Raw genomic sequence first — 21013 nt, 5'->3', positions numbered from 1 at the left:
GTTTTCTGCAGAGTTTACTCTCTTCATCTCATCTGTTCCTCTGTAATTCTGTGAGATGGGTGAAATAGATATTCACTCACTCATTCAACTGACCAACCAGCAAATATTTATTGAACACCTACTAGTAGCCAGGCTATGAGTTGCAGTGAACAGACAGACAAAATCCATCTTCTAATGGCACCGAACATGTGAATGGATATTCTAGTAGGTATCGTTATGTCCATTTTTCACATGAAGAAACCAAGACATTGCGAGGTCAAATTCCAAGACCACCAGCTCATGGAGGGCTGGACTTAGAATCCAAGTATCATTCCAGCTCTTAGAATAAGGAGGATAGAGTATAGGTGATCTTAGGGACCATCTCATCCAACCCACCGATTCTGTTGATGAGGGAAGAAACCAAGGCTTAGCGAGGTGCCATCGTGTATCTGGAGTCACGCGGCTCTGGGGCACAGCTAGGGTTATGTAGAACAGCGTCTCTAAGCCCCAGTTCCATGCCTTGTCCAAGAGCTCTTGGACCCTGTGGGGGCTGATAATTCATGGACTCTGTCATCTTGTCCCTGTCCCTCAGCTGCCTGGTGACCACCCTCCTTACTCAGCGTGAACTTCACGGGCCACATTGCTAATGGCTGTTGGCACATTCCCGGGACTCCCCAGCCCCTCTCTTCCTCGGCCACAGTTACTGGGAAACACCCCAACCGTGGCAGGATTCAACCTTCTGTCATTTGTACCCTCTCACCCAGAGACCTTGAATGTGGCTGAAGAAAAACACATTTCTGTGGACAAATCTCACTTGCAACTCATGGCCACGACCCTCCGACCTTGCCTAGCCAATTTCTCACCTCCTTTTCTCAGTCATCAAACACCTCCTCCCCCACCTTGGTCTGGGCTGATAATCTGGCTTCCTTTCTCACCGAGGAAACAGAAGAACTTGGAAGAGAACTTCTGTAGACTTCCACCACCACATCTGTTGCCTGCTGACCCCCTGCCTTCTTGCTGCTGCCATAGGGGACCCGTCTCGGGCCCTACCAACGGCCATTGCTGTCCCTCTGCACTGCAGTCCCCCTGCTGCTTAGTCAGGGCTCGCTCTAAAAATCTACCGCCCACCCCGGTCCCCTGAATCATCTGTTTATCCTCTATTCTGGATCATTCTCATCTGCATATACTCATGTCATGATTTCCTCCATTGAAAAAAAATAAAAACAATAAAATCTCCTTTGACCCCATGTTCTCTCCTGTCAACCCCTTTTTTTGTCCCCCTTTATTGCAAAACATCTCAATGTCATTGTTTTTCCTTATTTTCTCCTACTCTTTCTTGAACCACGCCAGCTCACGTCGTCTCTGGAATGAGTGGCTCTTTCCAGGGTCACCAGTGAGCTCCGCGTTGCTGAATCCAGTGTTACCCTCATCTTTCTCCACCTCTCAGCTGTGCTTGACAAACCAGTTCCTCCCTCCCTGCCTCCTCCTTTGGAACCCTTTCTTCTCTTGGCCTCCACAACTCCACTCTCTCGTTTCTCCCCCCACCATACTGGGGGCTGTTTGCTCCTTGCTCTGGTCTCTGATGAATGTTGTACCCTAGAACTCAGTCCATACTCCTCTTGCCTTCCTTATCTTCTCCTCCCATGGTAACCACATCCAGGCTTATGGCTTTATATATCACCTACCTCGCTCTATCTTGGCCTTATCCTTGAACCCCAGATTTGTATATCCCATTGTCTATTGTGCATCTATACGTGGCTGTACATGGGCATATCAAATTTAACATATCCAAATCTGTTCCCTGTCCCCCCAACCCTGTTCTACCCATGGTCTTCCCCCATCTCAGATGACAGCAGTTCCAGAGTTTTAGGTGCACAAACCAAACCCTCAGCCGCCTCCTCGTCTCCCCTCTCTCCCATACCTCACCTCTAGCCTATTGGCCAATCCTTTTTGTTGTTTCCAGAGTTTGACTACTTCTTAAGACCTCTGCAGCTACTACCCTGGTAGCAGAGTAAAGAGCATTCCCAGAGAAGGGAACAGCATGTGCAAAATCCCCGAGCCAGGGAAAGCTGCAAGACTGCAGTATCTCAGAAGGGATCCTGATTCTTGAATGTGGGGAGCTGCCTGCTCTGTTGACCCCACTGTGATGTGGGGTGAAGCAGTCACTATGAAGATCTGAGCTTTGGTCATTGTCAAGTGGTCTGACTGCTTGGAAGGGATATGGGCAGCTCCAAAGCTATAAATGACTGTTAAGTTGCCTGTGCATTATGTCTGCTCTGTGTGTGTGTGTGTGTGTGTGTGTGTGTGTGTACATTCAAGTGCATGCATAAATGTGTGCTTTCTCCCATTCTACTCATGTTTTCTGGAGTCTGAACCCTCCATATACTAATATAGTTCCATGTATAATCTCCTGGGGGAGCCCCAGAGACCCAAGCTCTTGACTTTACTCCTAGATCATGCGGCTTCTCGGCTACAGCATTCGGGGCTCCCTGCATTGTTTTAGGCAACAATGACTTAGGCCTGTAGATTAGCTAATCTGGAACCAGAGGACTCTCAGAGCCATTTGACTCATTCTCTGCAGAGCCAGTTGCTGTCCACTGCAACTGCACAGACAGGACGCCTGTTCTCCTTTCCCTCCTCCTCCCCCAACTGTCCTTTCCTCCTGAAATCCAGGTCTCCTGGATGCAGGGGTGCTGGGGCATGTGGCAGCAGCTGGGGCAGGGGTTAGAGGCAAGGCAGACTCTGGCCATTGGTATGCCCTGCATTTCCCTAATGGCCGTGTAATTGGAGGAAAATTAGTCCAATGTGAGGTGCAGGAAAGGTCAAAAGAACTTGTTTGGAGGGCTTTGTGCTTGCTTTTCGCTCTGGGGTCCTGAGCTTGAGCTCAGTAAGGTGGGATCCTGGGCACAGGCAGAGGTCTCCAGAGCTGTGCATTTGGGCAGTGATCTCCTGGAGCCCTCAGAGCCTTATTCTGAAATCGGAGGGGCAGAACCAGCTTGTAGACCTCAGACACTTAAGACCAAGGGGATACAGGATCACTTTCCTAATCTGTTTGACTCCATTTTTCCAGCTATAAAATGGGCAAATATACCTTGTTTCTGGCCTCCCTTCTGGGATTACTGGGCAGCCTCCTGGCCAACCAAGCACCAAAATATTAAGGACACAGAACGGCAAATCACAGGTTTTGGTGTCGGAGAGACTGTTGTTCAAGCCGTATCAGCTGTGTGACTTTGGATAAACTGTGTAACCTCACTCTGCTTCAGTTTCCTTTTCCAAAATAATGACCTTAGCGATGTCTACTTCAAGAGTTGCTTTTTAGGAGGGAGCGAGATAATGCAGGTAAAACACCTGACACAGCACTAGCGCATGGTAAGTGCTCTGTGTTCATAGGAAAAAAGGAAGGATGGAAAAAGGACAAAGCGATCATGACTGCTTTGATGCTGAAGGCATGTTGGTGGCTAGGCTAGTCCTCACCAAGTAGCCAAGTATTCCTGGAGACCTCCTAGCTCGCCTTGCAGTTAGGTTTGTGCCAAGTGGCTGTCATGTGAGAACAGAAGAGTGGCACAAGTCACTGCTGGCTGAAGGGAGTTTAAGAGCTGGTGTACCTCCTCCCTCGCGCTCTCCCCCTGGCTCAGCAGCCTTGAGCCACAAGTTCTCTATGGTGTCATACATGATGGGACAGGCCCCTTATGTGGGTATGGAGTTAAGTGTTCATTGCATCAGCCCAGTGAGATTTTTGGAGTTCATTTGTTACTGCCTTGCTGACCAATACAGTCATCTACAAAGAAGAAATAAATGTCCCATATCTCTGAGCTCTGGAGACATCCAGGGAGGAGGGTAATGGTGATAACAGTAGCTGCCCTTGGGAAACACTGCAAAGCCCTTCGCAGGTGTTAAACCGTTCAGCCTTCTCCGGTATCCCACGAGGTACATGTTTTGCTATTACATAATAATCGTGTTCCTAAAATAATCTTTAAGTTATTTTTAAAAAAGTTTCTCGTAAACAACTTCAATGAGGAAAAAAAAAACTGCTCAGGGGCAAGAATTTTTAGACTATGACCAGAAAGTTATTTCTCCTACAGAAATGTCAAAAATAGAGATTTTTTAAAATTGCTATTAGGACTTTTGGAAGTTATAAACTAGCTGATTTTCAAAATGGGCATAAGCCAGCCTAAATGTAGTGGAGCAAATACTGAATCCCAAAGAAGACACATGAGAAAGGTCAACTTGCTTCTAAACTATAGAAATAAATTCTGGGTTGACCCATAATTGCTGTTAAAAGGAAGCCCCCCATTATGTCTCAGTAAAGCTGTTTATCCCTCCCCACAACAAAGGAAGCCTCAAGGGCAGAGGACAGTGGTCACTCAACCAAAGTGGCCATGGCTGTTGAGGCTGCAGGCCATTAGGTCTTCTTGCCCCTACGCAGGTAGGGGCCATTCCTGATCACGACCATGGTATATGTAACCAACAGCCATCCCAAATCAGATCCCTTGTCGAATCGATCAGGTGACATCCAATGTGCCATATGAGACTTGGCGTAGCAGACAAAAGCCTGACTTGGTTTTGTTTGGCAGGTGAGGAAATTAAGCAAGCGTGAGGCCATCAGTGGCTACAGCAAATAACTGGTGGAAGCAGCTCCAAATCAGGGTTCTCTGCTCTTTTGACCCTCCGGAGTTCAAGTCCTCGGCCCCTGATGGGTTGTGACATCAGTACATCCTCATGGGTGGTGGTGATGCCACCTCTGAGCTGAGGTCTGAGACCTTCGCAGTTCGGTTCTGTGCTCGCCCTGGAGCCTGCTGCTTTCCTGGGGCTCGCTGGGACTGGGGCGGCAGCTCGCAGGAAGCCTCCGCCCCTCTCCCTTTGTCCTTTGGGGGTGGCCTGCAGCGTCAGTCCTGGGTAACAAAGCCACTTTGGCCCTTGTTACTTAGACTCGTGGGTGTTTCTGAAAGGACTAGTAGACAGAGAAAGAATCTAAGAACTGCCTGGGGAAGGGGGACCAGTTGAGTGCATTACCAAAGCGAGCCATCCTGGTGACCTTCAGTGAGGGGACGCAGGGAGCCCCACCCCCTTTGGCCTTGCTCGTCAGTGAGGCAGAGAAGTCTGGAAGCTGAGTCTTTAAGAAGTTTCTGGAGGATGAAGGCAGCCTCAGGCAGGCAGGCCCTCCAGGAGTTTCGTGCACCCTAAACAGGATGGCTTCCTGCCCCAGGAAGGCCATTGGTTCATCAGGCTCCCCGCGTTGGCCATTCCTACCTTTCGATTTATTTGTGAAATTCAGCAGGCCCCCCTGGAAGGTTCCTTGTGTGCCTGGCGCTGTGTTGGCTGCCATTGGGACGCAAAGGACATGGTGGCTATATTCCCACTCTTAAGGACCTTCAGAACTTCATGGCAAGGTGAGCCCCACGCATGAGGCGATAAGATAGTTTTTAACAAAGTGCAAAATTAAATGTTATCCTTATGCATGGTAGCGAAGAGCACAGGTTTAGCATCAGAGTTCTGGGTTCAAGTCCCGTCACCAGCAATCGGGTCAGCTTTGACATTGGGCAAGCTCCTTAACCTGCTTAGGCCTCTGTTTCCTTAGTACAGGAAGACTAAGCGTACTGGCCTCCAAGTGTTTCCATGGCGATTAAATAAGATAGTACATGTAAAGTGGGTGGCACGATGCCTGACTCATTCAGTACTGTCACTAGCCACGACTATTAGTTGTGAAAACATGCTTGAGTTACAGAAATCCTGAATCCTAACACATCACCTTCTGCGTGGTGTTCTCCCTTCTCTGTTGGTTTCCTCGGTGATTGGTAATTTTGACCGATGCCAGGGAGCCACTTTTAATACCTCCACTCCTGCGACTCCCTCAGTCTTCTCGAACATTCGGTCATCAAACCTCGGTGATTATAACTCGCTCCTATCATCTACGCTTCAGACCACTCTCATCCTGAATCAGGTCTTCACACAGCCTCGCGGATCACTCAGGCGCCCTCTTAACTGGTCTCCAGTGTCGCCCTCCTCCTCCCAACTAGGTTTACTGCTACTTGAGAGAACTTTCTAAAATCCAAACCAGATTATCATTCCCTTGCTCAAACCCTGTCTATGCCTCTCGCTGGCTCTAAGTAGACAGCCAAACCCAAATCCCTTATTGGGACCACAAGGCCCCCCACGCTGTGACCTCTGCCTAGTTGTGCACCTTCAATGTTGTGTTCCCAAGTCGCCTCCACGTTCCAGCCGTGCAAGCCTGCCTCGCAAGGGCCCTGCATGGGAATGCACACGCCGCGCTCTCAGTCCAGAACTCTCTGTCTCCGTCTTCTGAAGGGTCACGCTCATCCTCAGAACTAAACTTAAAATTGCCGCCTTTGGGAAGCCTTGTTTTAACCAGAACTGGGTTAGCCACCCCTCCAGTGTGCTGCCACGACACCCCTGCTCATAGGATCACGGTGTGATTTTTTGTCTCCATGTCTGTCTCCTCCACTAGCATGTGACGTACTGGATGGATGGGTCAGTGGTGGTTGGATGGATGGATGGATGGTTGGCTAGATGGTTGGATGGATAAATGGATGAATTCCACAAAGTGGCAAAAACTTCTAATTTTATGTCTTACACCCAGCCTACATCCAGGAAGGCCTTCAGTGGTTCCACAAAGACTGGGATCTGTTTCTTGGAGCATCATAGTTTGGGCTGAAAAGCAGTAGGGCCGTGCAACTCAGCAGCCAGTGGGGTTTGACCTTCATGCTCCTCGCTGTTCCAGCGGGAAAGCTGAGAAGGAGTTTTGATCTTAGAGAGGTCCTTATCCCGTCATCGACCGGGCCCACGTCCCATGTGCTGACTTCCTCAGTTCTGTCCTCGTGCAGGTCCCATCCCGTCCTGCTCTCCACTCAGGAATCGTGGCTGTACTTCCGGCTGGAACGGTGGCAGGAGGTTTCCACCTCTGGGCCCAGAGTAACAGCAGCAGAGGGCACGAGCGCACCGCGGCCAGCGGCCACCGTCTGCGGCCCCGCGCTCACCTGTGCCTGGGTCCGGAGAACAGCACGGCTCTCTCTGTTCGTTTTCCCGCTCTGGGGCTGCTTCCAGAGCAGCCACGTGGGCAGTACGCCTCTAGCAGCTTGGCACCTTCATCGGCTTTTTGAGGAAGACCTTTTGAGCCAGGCTGCTCACAAAGCAAACATGAGTAAATCCTGGAATGACCTAGCGACACAGTATCTAGCTCCTTCTGATACTGAGACCCAGCAGGCCACCCACCCGAGCTGCAGTCGGAAAGGCCCGAGGCTTCTGGAAGCAGAGCCCAGCCCAGCAGCTCCGGGAGCCTCACTCGGGGTTTCTGAAGCGCCGGGCACAGCACAAACTGGCTAAATTTGGTTGCATTTTTATTTTTGTCCAGCCACAAATACCGGCAAAGAACTGAAAAGGATTCCTTCCTTTCCAGAAGCCTTGGAGCCAAGCTGGTTTTATTTTTAGCTTCGACTCTGGTTTAGGGCTTTTAACACACTAGACACCCTGCTCGCTGCCGGCAGTGGCGGCCGGATTTTAGGATTTTCGCCTAGACTGCAGTGTCAGTTGTCTGGATGTAACTTTTACCAGGCTTTGTACAGCTGCGACAATAGAGGGTGGTTCCAGACAGACCCACATAGAGGCCCAGTTCTTGCCTTGGGGACCTCCAAGAGAGTCCTCTTCAGGGAGGGCATTGTACCGGGGTGGATCACTGTCTAGGTTGGGGTGGAGGAGGAAAGCCTCCATGAAGAGGAACAGGAAAAATAAAGGGAAAGGGGAAGAGAGCCCTCACTTACTGAAAGGCTTCTGGTTTTGAACGTGGTGGTTCAAAACCAGAGCCCTGGAGTCACACTGGGTCCAAATCCGGCCACTACCACTTCCTGATGCTGTGGCCTTGGCGATGTGACCTCCCTAGGCTTCAGACTCCTCATCTATGAGATAAGATTAATAATAACCTATCTGGGGCACCACTGTGTGGTTGGGATCCTGCATGTAGCATGCGGCTCCAAGTTTGCCATGCAAATAGGACCCCGTCAATGCCATTTGTGTGACTATTGCTGTGCTCTTAATGCAGTGCTAAACACTTGCGCATGCACCGTGGCATTCAAGACTCACTGTAGCCCAAAGAAGTGGGGTTATTTTGCAGATGGAAAGCTGAGGCTCAAAGGGCTGGGAACTTGTCTGAGATCCTGCATCGAGATGGCAATGTAGCCAGATCTGAGCCCAGCCCCGGCCAACCCCAAAGTCATATAACACACCTTCTCTGGAGCCAGGGCGTCCACCTGTCATGGCTGACTATCCGCGACTGCTTGAAACAAGGAATTAGATCCGGCCTCATTCTCCTCTCCCCTGAGCTCCCCACATTTCCCACTTTAGTGGCAGGCACACACACACAGTAGACACAGCAGTGTCAGAAGAACAGGAGTCAAATACACAGAAAGTAGAACGGTGGTTGCCTGGGGCTGGGAGAAGGGAGAGTGAGGGGCTGGTGTTCAATGGGAATGAAGTTTCAGTTTTGCAGGGTTAGAAAGTTCTGGAGTTTAGTTGCTCAGCAATGTGAATAGACTCAATATTACCGAACTAACTTCCCAATGTTAAGATGATGAATTTTATGTGATTTGACCACAATTTTAAAACATTAAAAAAAAACTGATGTAGGAGTCAGACCACCGAGGAGCTTAATTTGTCCAAATCGCAGCCTTTCCTCCTTGTCTCTCTCTAATCTGGAGTCTCGAGGCAGCATTGTGACCCACTCCTGCCCACGCTTGGCGTGACCCGCGGGGGCTGAGTGCCCCCTTTCTGACACTGGGCTTGTTACACGGTGTCTCAAATGCTCCTCTCTTTTATCCTGTCTGATCCCCCCTATAGTCCCCTGTTCCTCTCGAGTTTTTGCCCATAGACCTAGGATGCAAGTGGGGAAATAGGAGCAAAGTCCCAAACAGGCGCCACATCTGCTTGGTGGCAGGGTTGGGGGAGGATCAGGCTCTGGGGCCAGAAGGCAGGGAGAAGCTCACCTTTTGTTTTCCTCGGTTTGCTTAGCTTTCAGGTGGGGATTCTGTAGTCACCCCACATGATGGAACATATTTGGTTCACTCTAGATGGAAAAATTCTTCAATACTGTGAGATACTCTGGCTTTCAAAGATTCTGGCCACTGTGAGGCGTCTGCTTTAGCCGTGGCTTGGGTGGTTCCCTTTTCCCACGCAAGGCTGTGACAAGCTGCCAGGGCAGGGGACCGTGGGACTGGCATGCACAGGGGCTCCCCCAAATGCAGCCTTCGTGGAGATCACAGCAATGGCCCAGTCAGTGGCCCTTGAAGACACAGATGGCCTTCTGTGCTGTGGGCATTTAGACTCTGAGTGGCTCTATTGCCACCATCCGACACGGACCATCTCTACTGGGCCAAGTTTTGCCTCAGGCTGCACCCAGTGCCCAGACTTTGGTCCCTGACCCAGGCCCGATTTTTCCGTCAAGCACAGTGGGGACAGTGCCGAGGGCCCGTAATACTGTCAGGGGACCATGAAAGTATTTTAATTTGTTTTAAAATTGAAGACAAAAACGAACCTTTAGGTTGAAATAAATGTTATATAATATTAGTACATTTGTTTTTCTTTATACCAACACAGTTTGTAAAATATAACATTTTAAAATATTTGCTAGAGAAAGCAGCCCATAAAGGCAAAAGTGCCAAGGACTCACGAAAGTCGCACTGAAGCCCTGCTCTGGTCCAAAGAGCCAGGCTGGCTGGGATTCCATTTGGTCCCTCAACCCATGGCGACCTGCCATGCCCTCTCCTCTGTTCCTATAGCAACTGCCAACTGCTCCCACCACCACCAATTTCAGATCTGAAAGATCGTCTCTGGTATTTTATTTGCGTTTCTGGAGTCTGTTTCACACGCCAGTTCCGTCACTTGGTAAGAGCCACCTGGAGCTCACGGTGAGGAAGGTTCAAAAGTCTCTTCTGGGGTCCGCGGGAAAGCATGTTGTGATCGATTCCCGACGTCCCTCCAAGACTCGTGCAGGAGGAATGGCAGCGCAGCGCGCACGTGTGTTTCGCTGGCGCCTGACCTTTGCCTTGCATTCCCAACGTGTCGCCGAGCTGAGCCAAGATGGAATATGCCTTACAGGTGTCGTGCATCGAAAGATCTAGAGTCCCCTAATACCCGTTGATTGATTGAAGTGGCGTCTGAGTACATTTGATTCCGTTTAATGTCCTCTTGACACCCTTTCCTGCTTTTTTCTCTCTTTAGGCGCCTGAACAAGAACAAGCTCCAAGTCCTCCCAGAGCTGCTTTTCCACGGCAACCCGAAGCTCGCCCGACTGTGAGTACCGTTCCCTTGCGCCCTCCGCCCCGTGCCCTGCCTGGCTTTGGTGGCGTGGAGAATGCGGGTGCCGTAGCGCGTGGAGCCCTGTGCCGTGTGGGCATGGCACTCAGGCCCCAGCGTGGGGCAGGTCTGACGCGGCGTCCGCCCCTACCCCGTGCGCACCTGCAGGCCTGCCATCTGGCTCCTCTCCCGGGGACCAGCGGTGTAAGTGGCCGGGGAGGACCAGTGCCCGGTGGTAGTGGATCATTCTCTTGCGCGCGGGGAGGAAACTCTGGTTGCACTCGGGTCCGAGTGTACGTACTTCAGGGAAATTCCGTGGGGGCACATGAGATGTGCCCCCATGGAGTCCATACCAGTGGTCTTGGAGGGCGTGGGTTTGGAGCAAACACGCCAGCCTTACCAACCTGCTGGCTGGAGCAGTCTTTCCGTGTGCCCACTTCCTACCACTGCCAGGCCAGAAACCCCGCGTCTAGAGGTCTATGACGTTGTAGGAAAGAGAAGAAACGCCTTGAATTTTGCTTTGTCTTCTACAATGGTCTAGAGTATAAGAAGAGGGAAAAGTCAGAGATACCTCTGTACATTTATTTAGTATCAGAGTTTGGAAGCCCAGGAGTTGAAGATGCCTGGCAGGGTAGAGACTGGATTCATGTATGATGGGCGTCAGGCAAGTGCATATGATTGACATATTATCGCATATTATTGAAATCCTGCTGGCAGGTGCTTGTGCCGATCACTGGTGAACTGGGTGGCCAAAGGCTCGACTTTCTGAATGGAGCGACACAGTGTCCGACTGCTCAGCAGTCAGGTGGCGGGATTTACAGCCTGGCCAGGAGCTCTAACAGTACTGGGGAGGGAGGTTTCCATGATGTGGCCACCACTGTCATTCCCAGTGCCTACTTATACAGGCGAACGCTGCATATAGGCTCTGGGATAAATTGGGAAATATGAAACACGTGTCAGTGTATGCATTTAAGAATGAGTTCTGAATCAGGAATATATATTTATATGTGTCAATACACACAGCCACACACACACACAGATGAGAAGCATAAATTTATTGTAAAGAAGCACTTTGTTAGAACAAGAGCAGGCAAGGGTTGGCCAGTGCTCAGTGGTGCAGTGGCCTTGCTTGCCTTCTCTAGGAAACACACGTACTTTGTCAGGGTCTCCTCTTGCTGTGCACCCCACTTCTCTGGCTCAGTCTACCTCGTTGACTTTGCCGACGGTAGGAAAGGCCAGGCTCCCTTTCTACTCTTCCAATCTCGATCCACCTGGATGGGTACGGGCATCGAGGAAATGGTATTCAGCAGTCTGGGAGGCCAGCGGATTGGATAAGCAATGCTAAAATCCACCCTAGTTTTCAGCTTCCCCTGCCCTGGATAGCTCTTCCCTCAAATGCTCACCTGATAGCCATCTCTCCACCCAGCATTGCATTGATCGTGCCTTTTCAGCCTGTTCTTAACTAGGTTCTACAGCACAGTGTTTTCTATCCATCTGGAATCTCAGCATCAGCTTCCAGGCAAAGAGAAGGTGGCTGCCGGGCTGGGTGGCTTTGTGTGGCTGGGGTCTGAGTTTTCCAGCTGCGGGCTGGTTCTTGCTCAGGAAGCTGCCCCGTGGCCGTCAGGTGATGCCCATTTTGTGCAGGACTGGTCCTGATACAGGCAGAGGAGGAATTTCAGGTGGTGATAACAGGTCTCTGAGATCCTGGGGGCCAGGCATGCGAAGCCCCTCGCTTAGGTCCTAGCTGCCACCTTCTAACTGAGAGAGCTTGGGAGAGTCACTTTCCCTTCTGTGCCTAAATAACATCATCAGTAAAGGGAGATGCCTCCTCCTTGCTGTCTGCCTTGCAGAGGAGCTGTAAGTGTCCAATGAGATCATGGCGGTGTGTATGTTTTCTAGGACTTTAGTGCTGTGTAAGTGCCAGCATAACTGTTGTTACGCTTTCCTTTACGACCCGAGTTTCTGGTCTCCTTTCTCCAGGAGGCATGGACAGACTCAGTCACTAGGAGTTGCAATGAGCATTGAGATCAGTTACATTGAGCTTCAAGCCAGAGAGCTGCAGCTGAGAAGGCAGGATGACATTCAAGTCATTTTGCTCTCCATCCCTCCCCGGGTCACTGGCTGGGCACAGAGTCCCGCACTCGTAGGCGCTCAGCCAGTGATGGTTGAATGGGTAGGTGAATACATGAATGATATAAGCCTAAGGATATAAACAGCGCTCTCAGGGAGCTTTGATTCTTTCATCCACCATTCATTCATTCACTTACTCTTTCAGGGGACTTCTCCCCCAGCGTCTGTTCCAGCCCAGCCTCTGTGTTGGGTGTGGAGCTGCAGACACGAAGGATGCCCGGTTCTCCATGTGCCCTGGTGCAACACATTCTGAGTGGCTGCCAAAAAGCTGAGAGCACAATTTTTTATTGAAGCAGCTATATTAACCTAGGTTTAGGCTATAATCAGCAATCCCTTTTTTCCTCTCCGGGCTTGATCTTTGATTTTCCTTAATGACCCTCTTGTGTCTTTGTCTTATTTTGTCAGCCACTCCAGAGCCTTTTTGGAAGTAAGCGGGGTACAAATTAGAAATCAATAAATGTGCAATAGTGAGTGTGTATACATATGCCACTGGCTATGTTTTAAAAGAGCACTGCATCTCAGTAGGCCCCGTGAGTCATTTCTCATGCTAAATGTGGATTCTGTGTGGCTGACGACTCCCATAGTATGCCGTGTGGAATAAACAGCCAGTCTGGACTCTACTTTTCTTATTATTAGTCTTCTAGGCAAAAACTGCCTAATATTCAGTGTTTATCCAAAGAATGCCTTTGGGAGAATCAATGTACATGTAAAAAAGGGGTTTTGATAAGTTTTGGAAAGGGAAATAGTATGTATTGAGAACCTATGCTATGATATTATAATAGCACTATTAACTAGCAAGTGACAGAAATGCAACTGAAGTTAGTAAAGAGGAACTGTGTCAGTTCGTGTTGCTGAGAAGTCCAGTGGTAGTTAATGGCTTCAGGAACAGCTGGATCCAGGGGTTCAGTGGTGTCATTAGGACCTTACCTCACTACCTCCAGTTCTTGGAACAGTGCATGTGTTGTCAAGCGAAAACAGCAATTGTTTGCTGTTCATGGCGTGCTAATTCAGCAATTCCAGTGAAGAGTGACTTTGTCAGACAGTCCTGCAGAAAGGAACTGAAGGTGGACGTCGATTACTTAGCTTGGTCACATGCCCACGTCCAAGCGAATCACTGTTGCTAATCAGACATCCTCTGATTATTCAAGCTGGAGTCATGTGTTCATCCCACTTGTTTGGGGAATGGGTTCCCCATGGGAAAGGGTAAATTCTGTTTTTGAAAGACAAGAGAAGGGATGCAAAGTGTGGAAACAACAAATGTCTGCACATTTACTGAGCATCTACTCTACACATTTGCCCGTGCTTTAATTGAGAACTTTGGGTTCGCACAGTAGCACTGTAAGATAATAGCATTAGCAAGTATGTTGCGTGCCAGGTGGTTTCCTGAGCACTCGGCATCTGTTAACTCATTTGATTCTCCTGACAGCCCCACAGGATAGGTACTATGGTTAGTACTGTTCTGTAGTACTAAAAAGGTTAAGGAACCTGACCCATATCATACAACGACCTAGTGACAGACCTAGTGACAGAGCCAGGGTTCAAATTTGAGTAACCTGACCCCAGAGTCTAAGTTTGTCTCGACTATAATGAGTTTCCTGCCTAAGCCTCAAGCAGAGTTCCCATTTGACAGATGAGAAGCTGAAGCTCAGAGAGTTCAGATTATGTATGTCCCATATATGTCCCATATATCTAAGAAGCGGCACTGCGCTGGACGCTTAGCCTCCGTGCTCAGATATAACCTTCACATCCGCCCTGCAAAGGGAATCATTCTCGAGCTTAGGAGGGTTATCTAGATGGGTAACCAGGACACACAGGGACTGGGACTCAGTGCATGTCTGTGTCTCTGCAGAGTCCCCACGTTTCCTGCCATCCCACACTGCCATGCCGACTACCGTGGAGAGCTGAAGTTGTGCTAGCAAGGATTGATAATGCACCTGCCAGTGCTTCTCTCGGGCCCTTGCTGGTCACCCGCCCCCCAGAGCCAGCACCTTTGTATCTGTCCCCTTACTCTTGTCCTGCAGTGCATAGAGCATGAGCCATAGAATCCTAGAGCTTGGACGTGCTCTGAGCTTTAGGTGATATCACTGTGGTCTGCAAAGCACCCAGCAAGGTCTCTTCCCTGCCTTGGGCACTCGGTAAATATCAGCGCCCTGCCATCCCGATGCAGATCATAACGTCACCAAGTGCAGGGCCTGGCCTCCTGCTCTTTCTAGGCTCTGTTCAAGTGCCAAGTCCCAGAGCTGGGGTTGGGAGGAGGCAGGGACACGAAAGTGTCAAGGGGCCACCAACTACGTGCCCTGAGACCTTGGGCAGGTGACTCGACCTCACCAGGTATCAGGCTCTTCATCAGTAAAACAGACAGTAATGGAACCTACCTGTCTACGTGATTGGAGGACAAACAGAGGTGACTTAGGCACAGCGATTAGCGTTGACTTCAGCACGTAGTCGGTGCTCCGTGGAAGATGGCTATGGTTCACTCTGGCTAGCCAGCTACCGGGAGTGCGGCATGTGCGAGGGCTTTGGGCTCCAGATGCAAACATTTCACCACCTCGGGAAGAGCCCAGGCTGCAGAATAGGTGAGGGTTTAATGGGCACTTGAACTGGGAAGTCCTGGGTCCTCATGCTGGCTCTGCTACCCACAAGCTGTGTGGCCCGAGGCATGCTGCTTGGCCTCTCTGGGCGTCATTTAGAGAGGACAGGATGGAGTTCTCCTTTTTGCATCTCCTCCTAGCTTTTTCTTCCACCTACCCATGAAAGAGGCAGTGAAGGATTTTTGGTTATTTAAAGGCTGAGTGGTGAATGTTGCCAGAAATTCCTTAGAAGGAGCATAAGGCAGGGTGCAAATAGTGATTAAAAACCCTCTGCATTTTACTGGATCAGAGAGCTTTGGAGGAGCTGAGGAACACATGGCTGACAACTGTTTTTTTAAGAGCCTGACTTTGTCCTCCAAGGATGAGCAGACCGCGGGCTCCTTCTGGCCCGCCTGTCCCGGATTCAGGCCCAAGGGGTCTGTGCAGCATTCGGCAGTGGCTGCACAAGCGGTTATACTCGCAGCCAGACGAAAGGGTCTAGTTGTTCTCCATTCAGTTCTTCAAGGTATTTGCCAGCTTTAAAAAAAAAAAAAGTGCCACTGGGGCTAACCTGCTGTTGCTCAGTTGGGGCAGCAGAGTTGCAAGAGGCTTGGAAAATTAATCCCCAGGCAGCTGAAAACAATGTGAAATGTGGCCAAGCCAACTTAGCCCCGGCCGCTGGGCTGCTGAAGGGCTGGCAGACTGCGGCATCCGGGGAACCTGCTTCCCACGGACAAGCCTTCCTCCGACCCGCGTTGCTGCTGGTCTGGACTCCCTCTTCCTGTTTACCATGTTCTCCTTCTATCGCGGGTGTCAGGTGCACCTGCCCCGGGCCCAGACAGGCTGGGAGCCGCATTCAGAAACGATCTCGTGTCTCTTTGAGGCAGCCCACGGTTAGAGCAGTAACAGGAACTTCAGAGCCTTGCAGACCTGGGTTTGAATCCCGCTTCCTGGTGACCCTGGGCAAGTGACCACAACTTCCTCAGTCTCACGTTGGGTAACTATACCAAGGATACGCACTAAGCATATATACCAAGGGTATACTAAAGATAATCATCACAGTTTCTGTATTAGTTTGCTAGGGCTGCTATAACAAAACCCCAGACTGAGTGGCTTAAAGTGCAGATATTTATTTTCTCACAATTCTGGAGGCCAGAAGTCCCAAGTCCAGGCGCTGGCCCGGTTGCTTTCTTCTGAGCCCCTTCTCCTTGCTTGCAGGTGCAGCTGCCCTCCCTGCTGTCTCCTCACATGGTCGTCCCTCTGTGCAAGTGCCCATGTGTCTTTCTCTTCTTATGAGGACACCAGTCATATTGGATTAGGGCTCCACCATAATGGCCTCATTTTAACTTAATCACCTCCTTAAAAACCTGGCTCTAAGTACAGCTATGTTTTGAGGTACAGGGGGTTGAGGCTCCAGCATCTGACTTTCAGAGGGATGCAATTCAGCCTTTCTCAATTCTTGAATGTGTTACTGCCTATATACTATGGGCTGGTGTTCTGTGAAGTACTTCTCATATATTCTCTCACTTGATCTCAGATTTAGGAGGAAGATAGGACATTATCCCCATTTTAGAAATTCAAAAGCAGAGGTCTAGAGATTTAGACAGCTTGCCCACAGCGCCAGAGCCAGTGTTTGGCAAATCAGAGTTTGAACCCAAGCTTGCCTGACTCCAGAGCCTACATGCCTAATCGCGAGTTCTACACTGGAGGTATGAGTAGTTAGTAACTAGTGAAGACACCAGGCACCTAGTAGGCACTCAGGGGGTGCTAGTTCCTTTATCTCTTCGATGCTCTACATGAGCCCAGGCTGTGGAACGGCTGCAGCCCTGCACCTCCAGGAAGTACTTTCTGCCGTACGTAGATCCCTTTGCAGCCACCTTGGTCTTCCAATCCTGCACTGAACCTTAAAACATAACTACATGCAATCTGTGTCTCTATAAAACTCTGCATTGATGTGAAACAGTGCTATAAAAGTGAAAAACCAGTGGAGAAAACAAAAACCATACTACCCAATTTTCCGGTGCAGTTGTTCTCTGACGTGGTGAAATGATAATGGCGCGATTGGAAAGCCAGCTCATCAGGACACCGGGGCTTTGGGGACTGCCCCTGCCCGGACCTGGAGCCCGAGACCTGCCCCTCGTCTGTGCTGGCCCGGCTCTCAGAGGCTGGGGACAGTGAGGAGACCCATCTCTCAGTCACAGACGTGGGGTCACTGTTTTTAGAAACAGAGCCACCCAAAACTCGTGGAAAATATCCCTGCAAACCCAGTCTCCGTTTCTTGTCTCTTTCCTCTGCACGCTGCGGTGAGGCCAGCTTCTGTTTACCTTCTGACCAGCGTTGTCACTTCCAAGGTTCGTCACGTGTTTGAAGACAGGTTTGGCTTTGATCTGCATGTGGACAGATACTGGATTATGGGGGGGGGGGGGCTGCCGTGTCACTCTTGGCTTCTATTTTCTCTTACTTTCTTAAGTGTGACTTGTCCTCTCTCTGGAGTCCCTCAAGCCAGAGCCAGGAGAGGAGGCTGGGAACGTCTCTTCCCTCCTCGGCCGCTGGCATCCTCAGTGGGTGTGTCCAGCCGAGCACAGAAGCCTGCGGACTATCCAGAGAGTTGGGTACAAGCCTAATATTTTGAATTGTCTTATAGGTTCTTACATCATAGGATTTTCGAGATAGGAATAAAAGTTATGTAGGCCAGAACTTCTCAAATTTCATTGTATATCTGAACACCTGGGATCTTGTTAAAGTGTGGATTCTGATTCCGTAGGTCTAGAGTGGGACCATAGGACCTGTGTCTGTAACAAACTCCCAGATGCTGCTGCTGTCCTAGGACCAAGCTTTGCCGAGCGAGGATCTAGGCTACAGTTAGTTCAGTTGGTTCTCAAACATAGCATATAAAAAAAAAATCACTTGAGATAATGTATAAAATTCTGTTTCCCAGCCCATGCACCCAGGGAGTCTGGTTCATTAGATCTGGAAGGGACTGAGGGATTTGACTTTGTAAATAGGTACTCTAGTTGATTTTGGTGTGTGTGTCACACATTGGGTATACTTTAAGAAACACTGACCTACTATAGTCCCTTTTATTTTATAGACTTGGAAGGATGGAAAGACTCAAATATCTGTTGAGAATCTACTATGTGCTGGGCACCTTATACCTATGCCACCTCCTTCAGTTCCCTCAAGAATCCTGCAAAGAAGGTATTATTAATATCATGCCCACTAAACAGATGATAAAACTGAGGCTTGTGGATTTTAACTCACCAGCAATAAACCCAGGTCTTTCTGATCCCCAACTCTGTGAGTTTTTAGTCTACCGTATCATATATTTCCTATGCTGAAACACACCTGCGGTGCGGAGAAAGAAATCGCAGAAACTTTCATGGTTCAGTATTTCAAATTTCTGTGCTCATATGAACATATATGAGCACATGCTTCTATCTGAGATCTAGGATATTAAGACTTGAAACATTAAAAGAGAAAAATTTATAGACTTAAATACATGCTAGCAAGTAGACCTTTCTAAATTCCCTACAATTTGTCAAAAGTAGAGTCAGGTTTTATATTTTTAATCTCTTTAGCCTTTGGGGCCAGCAGAAGAGTTTTCTAAAGAGATCAGGCAATACTCGTACTGAGAACATTCTGCCAGCTTGGAAATTGTTTTTAAAATTTTCCTTTTTTTTTAAGAAGGAAAGAAAAGCAAGCTGTGACTTTACAATGCTTTGGAATTACAGAATATGCTTGTAATTTTTACAATTCTGCACAGACTTCTTTGCCACATCTGGTAGATATTACTGGCAGGAATATATGGGGGAATAAACCATGGGTTGGAATGTGAAACATCCCACAAAATGACTTTCTTATAGGTTGCTGCATAAAATGTTTTGAGTCTCCTCTTTGGAGGGGTGGCTTAAGTGATTGCATGGATTTAGTACTTTCTTTGGTTTGAAGGTAAAGGTTTTCGCTGGTTTTCTTGGTGAGGCTTCCAGGATGGTTTTCTGAAGACATTTGCATCAGTCTAGAGTCATGCTATGGACCAGGGTGAGAAAAGCCACCCTCTAGGGGAATCAAACCCACCTTTGGTGAACAACACTGGACTAGTGGTGATATGGTAAAACCCAGGGACCAACTGAATCACTGCAGAAACAAAAACAAAAAGATGTAGGGAGAAAGAGTTATACATGTATGGGCTTCAGAAAACCTCCTAATTCTTAGCTCTGGTGGTGCATTGAATAGCTAATGGCAACACAAGCTCACTTCCTTACACATAAATGAGAGCCTTCGTACGTTGGTGCATTCTCTTTGCTGTATTTGGAAATAGGAAGGTGGAAAAACAGAACACCCAGCTGATACCTGGAACTCAGTTAATTGCCTGTTGGTGGCATTTCTGCCCAAGTCCTAGGAGGAGAACTGTGTGAGAAGGGTAAACAAAGCATTGCTGAACATCTACTCTATGTCACTCCAACGTGCTGGTTGTTGGGATGCTGAGCATAAAACCCAGAAATGTCTAATCTGAGCCCAGAGGGTGTGAGTATGGGCTTCTTGCCACCTGGCTCTTTCTCAGACTTCCTTGGCTGGGACCCACCTGCGGACTTGGAACCTTGACAGCCGAGCCCTTTCTGCGCGGTACCAGCCCTGCTCTCGGCGCCCTGTGGCGTGGTGGGGTTGGCCAGCCTGGGCAAGGTTTTGTGGCCATCACCAAGGGTGCTCACATAAAGAGTGTGCTTTTTGTTAAGAATGAGAACCAGAGGCCAGCCTTCACCCACACCATGGGGTCCTCATTCTCCTTATCTGGAGTTAGAAACTGTCCCAGAGTTAAACGTCAGGGAAATACCACATTGTGCATAGAAAATATCAGCCTTTTTTAGGTGGGCAGACTCAAACACAGATTCTTCAATTATCTGAATGATGCAAATGTGCCCACATCTAATAACCTTGAAATACTTGTTCTTGAACCACACTCAGCACCAACAGAAACATTTCTGAAGAGCCTAATCATCTCTCATTTTCAACCAACATTTGGGAATCTCTCCAGGGGACAAACAGAATTTTAATTTGATGCCCCAAATTCTAGCATAATTTCAAATCACAAAAAACATCTGTAACTTGATCTGTCGTCTGGGTTTCCTATAGGCTTAGTACCATGGCTTGGAACATTCGCTTCCATTTGTGAGGTTTGCAGTCGGTTTGCAAAGTCCAGGAGGTCGAGGCCTGTAAAGACAGTGTTGACACAAAATTAACAAAAGCAAAGCTATGATAACACAGCACTGTCCAAACCAAATAGAAACGGAGACGTGTAAGTCAATTTCATGCTCTTTGCCCGAATTTGGTGTGCTGGACCTGAGTTTTTGATTCATGGTCTAGAATAATATTTGAATGTTTTATTCATGATGCTGCTTTCTTCCCATCATTCCTTTTCTAATGCTCCTTACCCAACTTATAGTGATGAAGCCCGCATGGAAGTGTGGCCACTGTCTGATGGGCGCTGCCTGTTTGCACAGCCAAAAACTCTCCCAAGGTTGGCCGAGTGGAGTCTCCCGCTCTTGAACTGACGGTTTGGTCTCTCGCTGGCAGGTCTAAGGGCCTGGACTTGAGTTTTTAGTCAATGAGTCAGCTTTTGATTGAAATATACATTGAAAATCATGCTAACATTTCTCTAAGCAAAGGGAGCATCTTGACTTTTCTGAGGTCAAAATGCTCTAAGGAAGAGAACTGGATTTCCAGGAGGGTAAAAGGGTGACCTAGGCCTGAGTCTCTCTGTCTCCATCTCATTATATTTGGCATTTGTGAAATGTTGTGCTATGGGTCAAGATGCTCAGAGAAACCTAACTTTGGTAATTTTTTAAAGATGAAAACCAGTAGTAGCAATAGAGAAAGAAATGCAAGATCATTAATGTCACTGCTATCATTGCTCGAATCATCGCCTGCCTTTATCTCTTTGTCTCCTGCTCATTGTCTCCTTTTTCCAAAGCACGCACACCCCATGACACGCCACACACACCCTAAAACCTTCTCTCTATAGAAGAATCCAGGCA

General features: G+C 48.9%; 1 protein-coding gene across 1 annotated transcript in view; it reads left to right on the top strand.

Annotated features, from left to right (window-relative positions):
• Nucleotides 1-21013, top strand: part of SLIT3 (slit guidance ligand 3) — a 586308-nt gene that overhangs the window by 86283 nt on the left and 479012 nt on the right. Inside the window, exon 4 of the mRNA XM_012780961.2 lies at nucleotides 10207-10278. Within this exon, the coding sequence (XP_012636415.2) occupies nucleotides 10207-10278 (72 nt within the window). The remainder of the gene's footprint in view (nucleotides 1-10206; nucleotides 10279-21013) is intronic.

Source organism: Microcebus murinus, chromosome 21 (genome assembly GCF_040939455.1).
Source record: "Microcebus murinus isolate Inina chromosome 21, M.murinus_Inina_mat1.0, whole genome shotgun sequence".
NCBI lineage: Eukaryota > Metazoa > Chordata > Mammalia > Primates > Cheirogaleidae > Microcebus > Microcebus murinus.
Note: the sequence above shows the minus strand (reverse complement) of the source record. Positions and strands in the feature narration are given on the sequence as shown.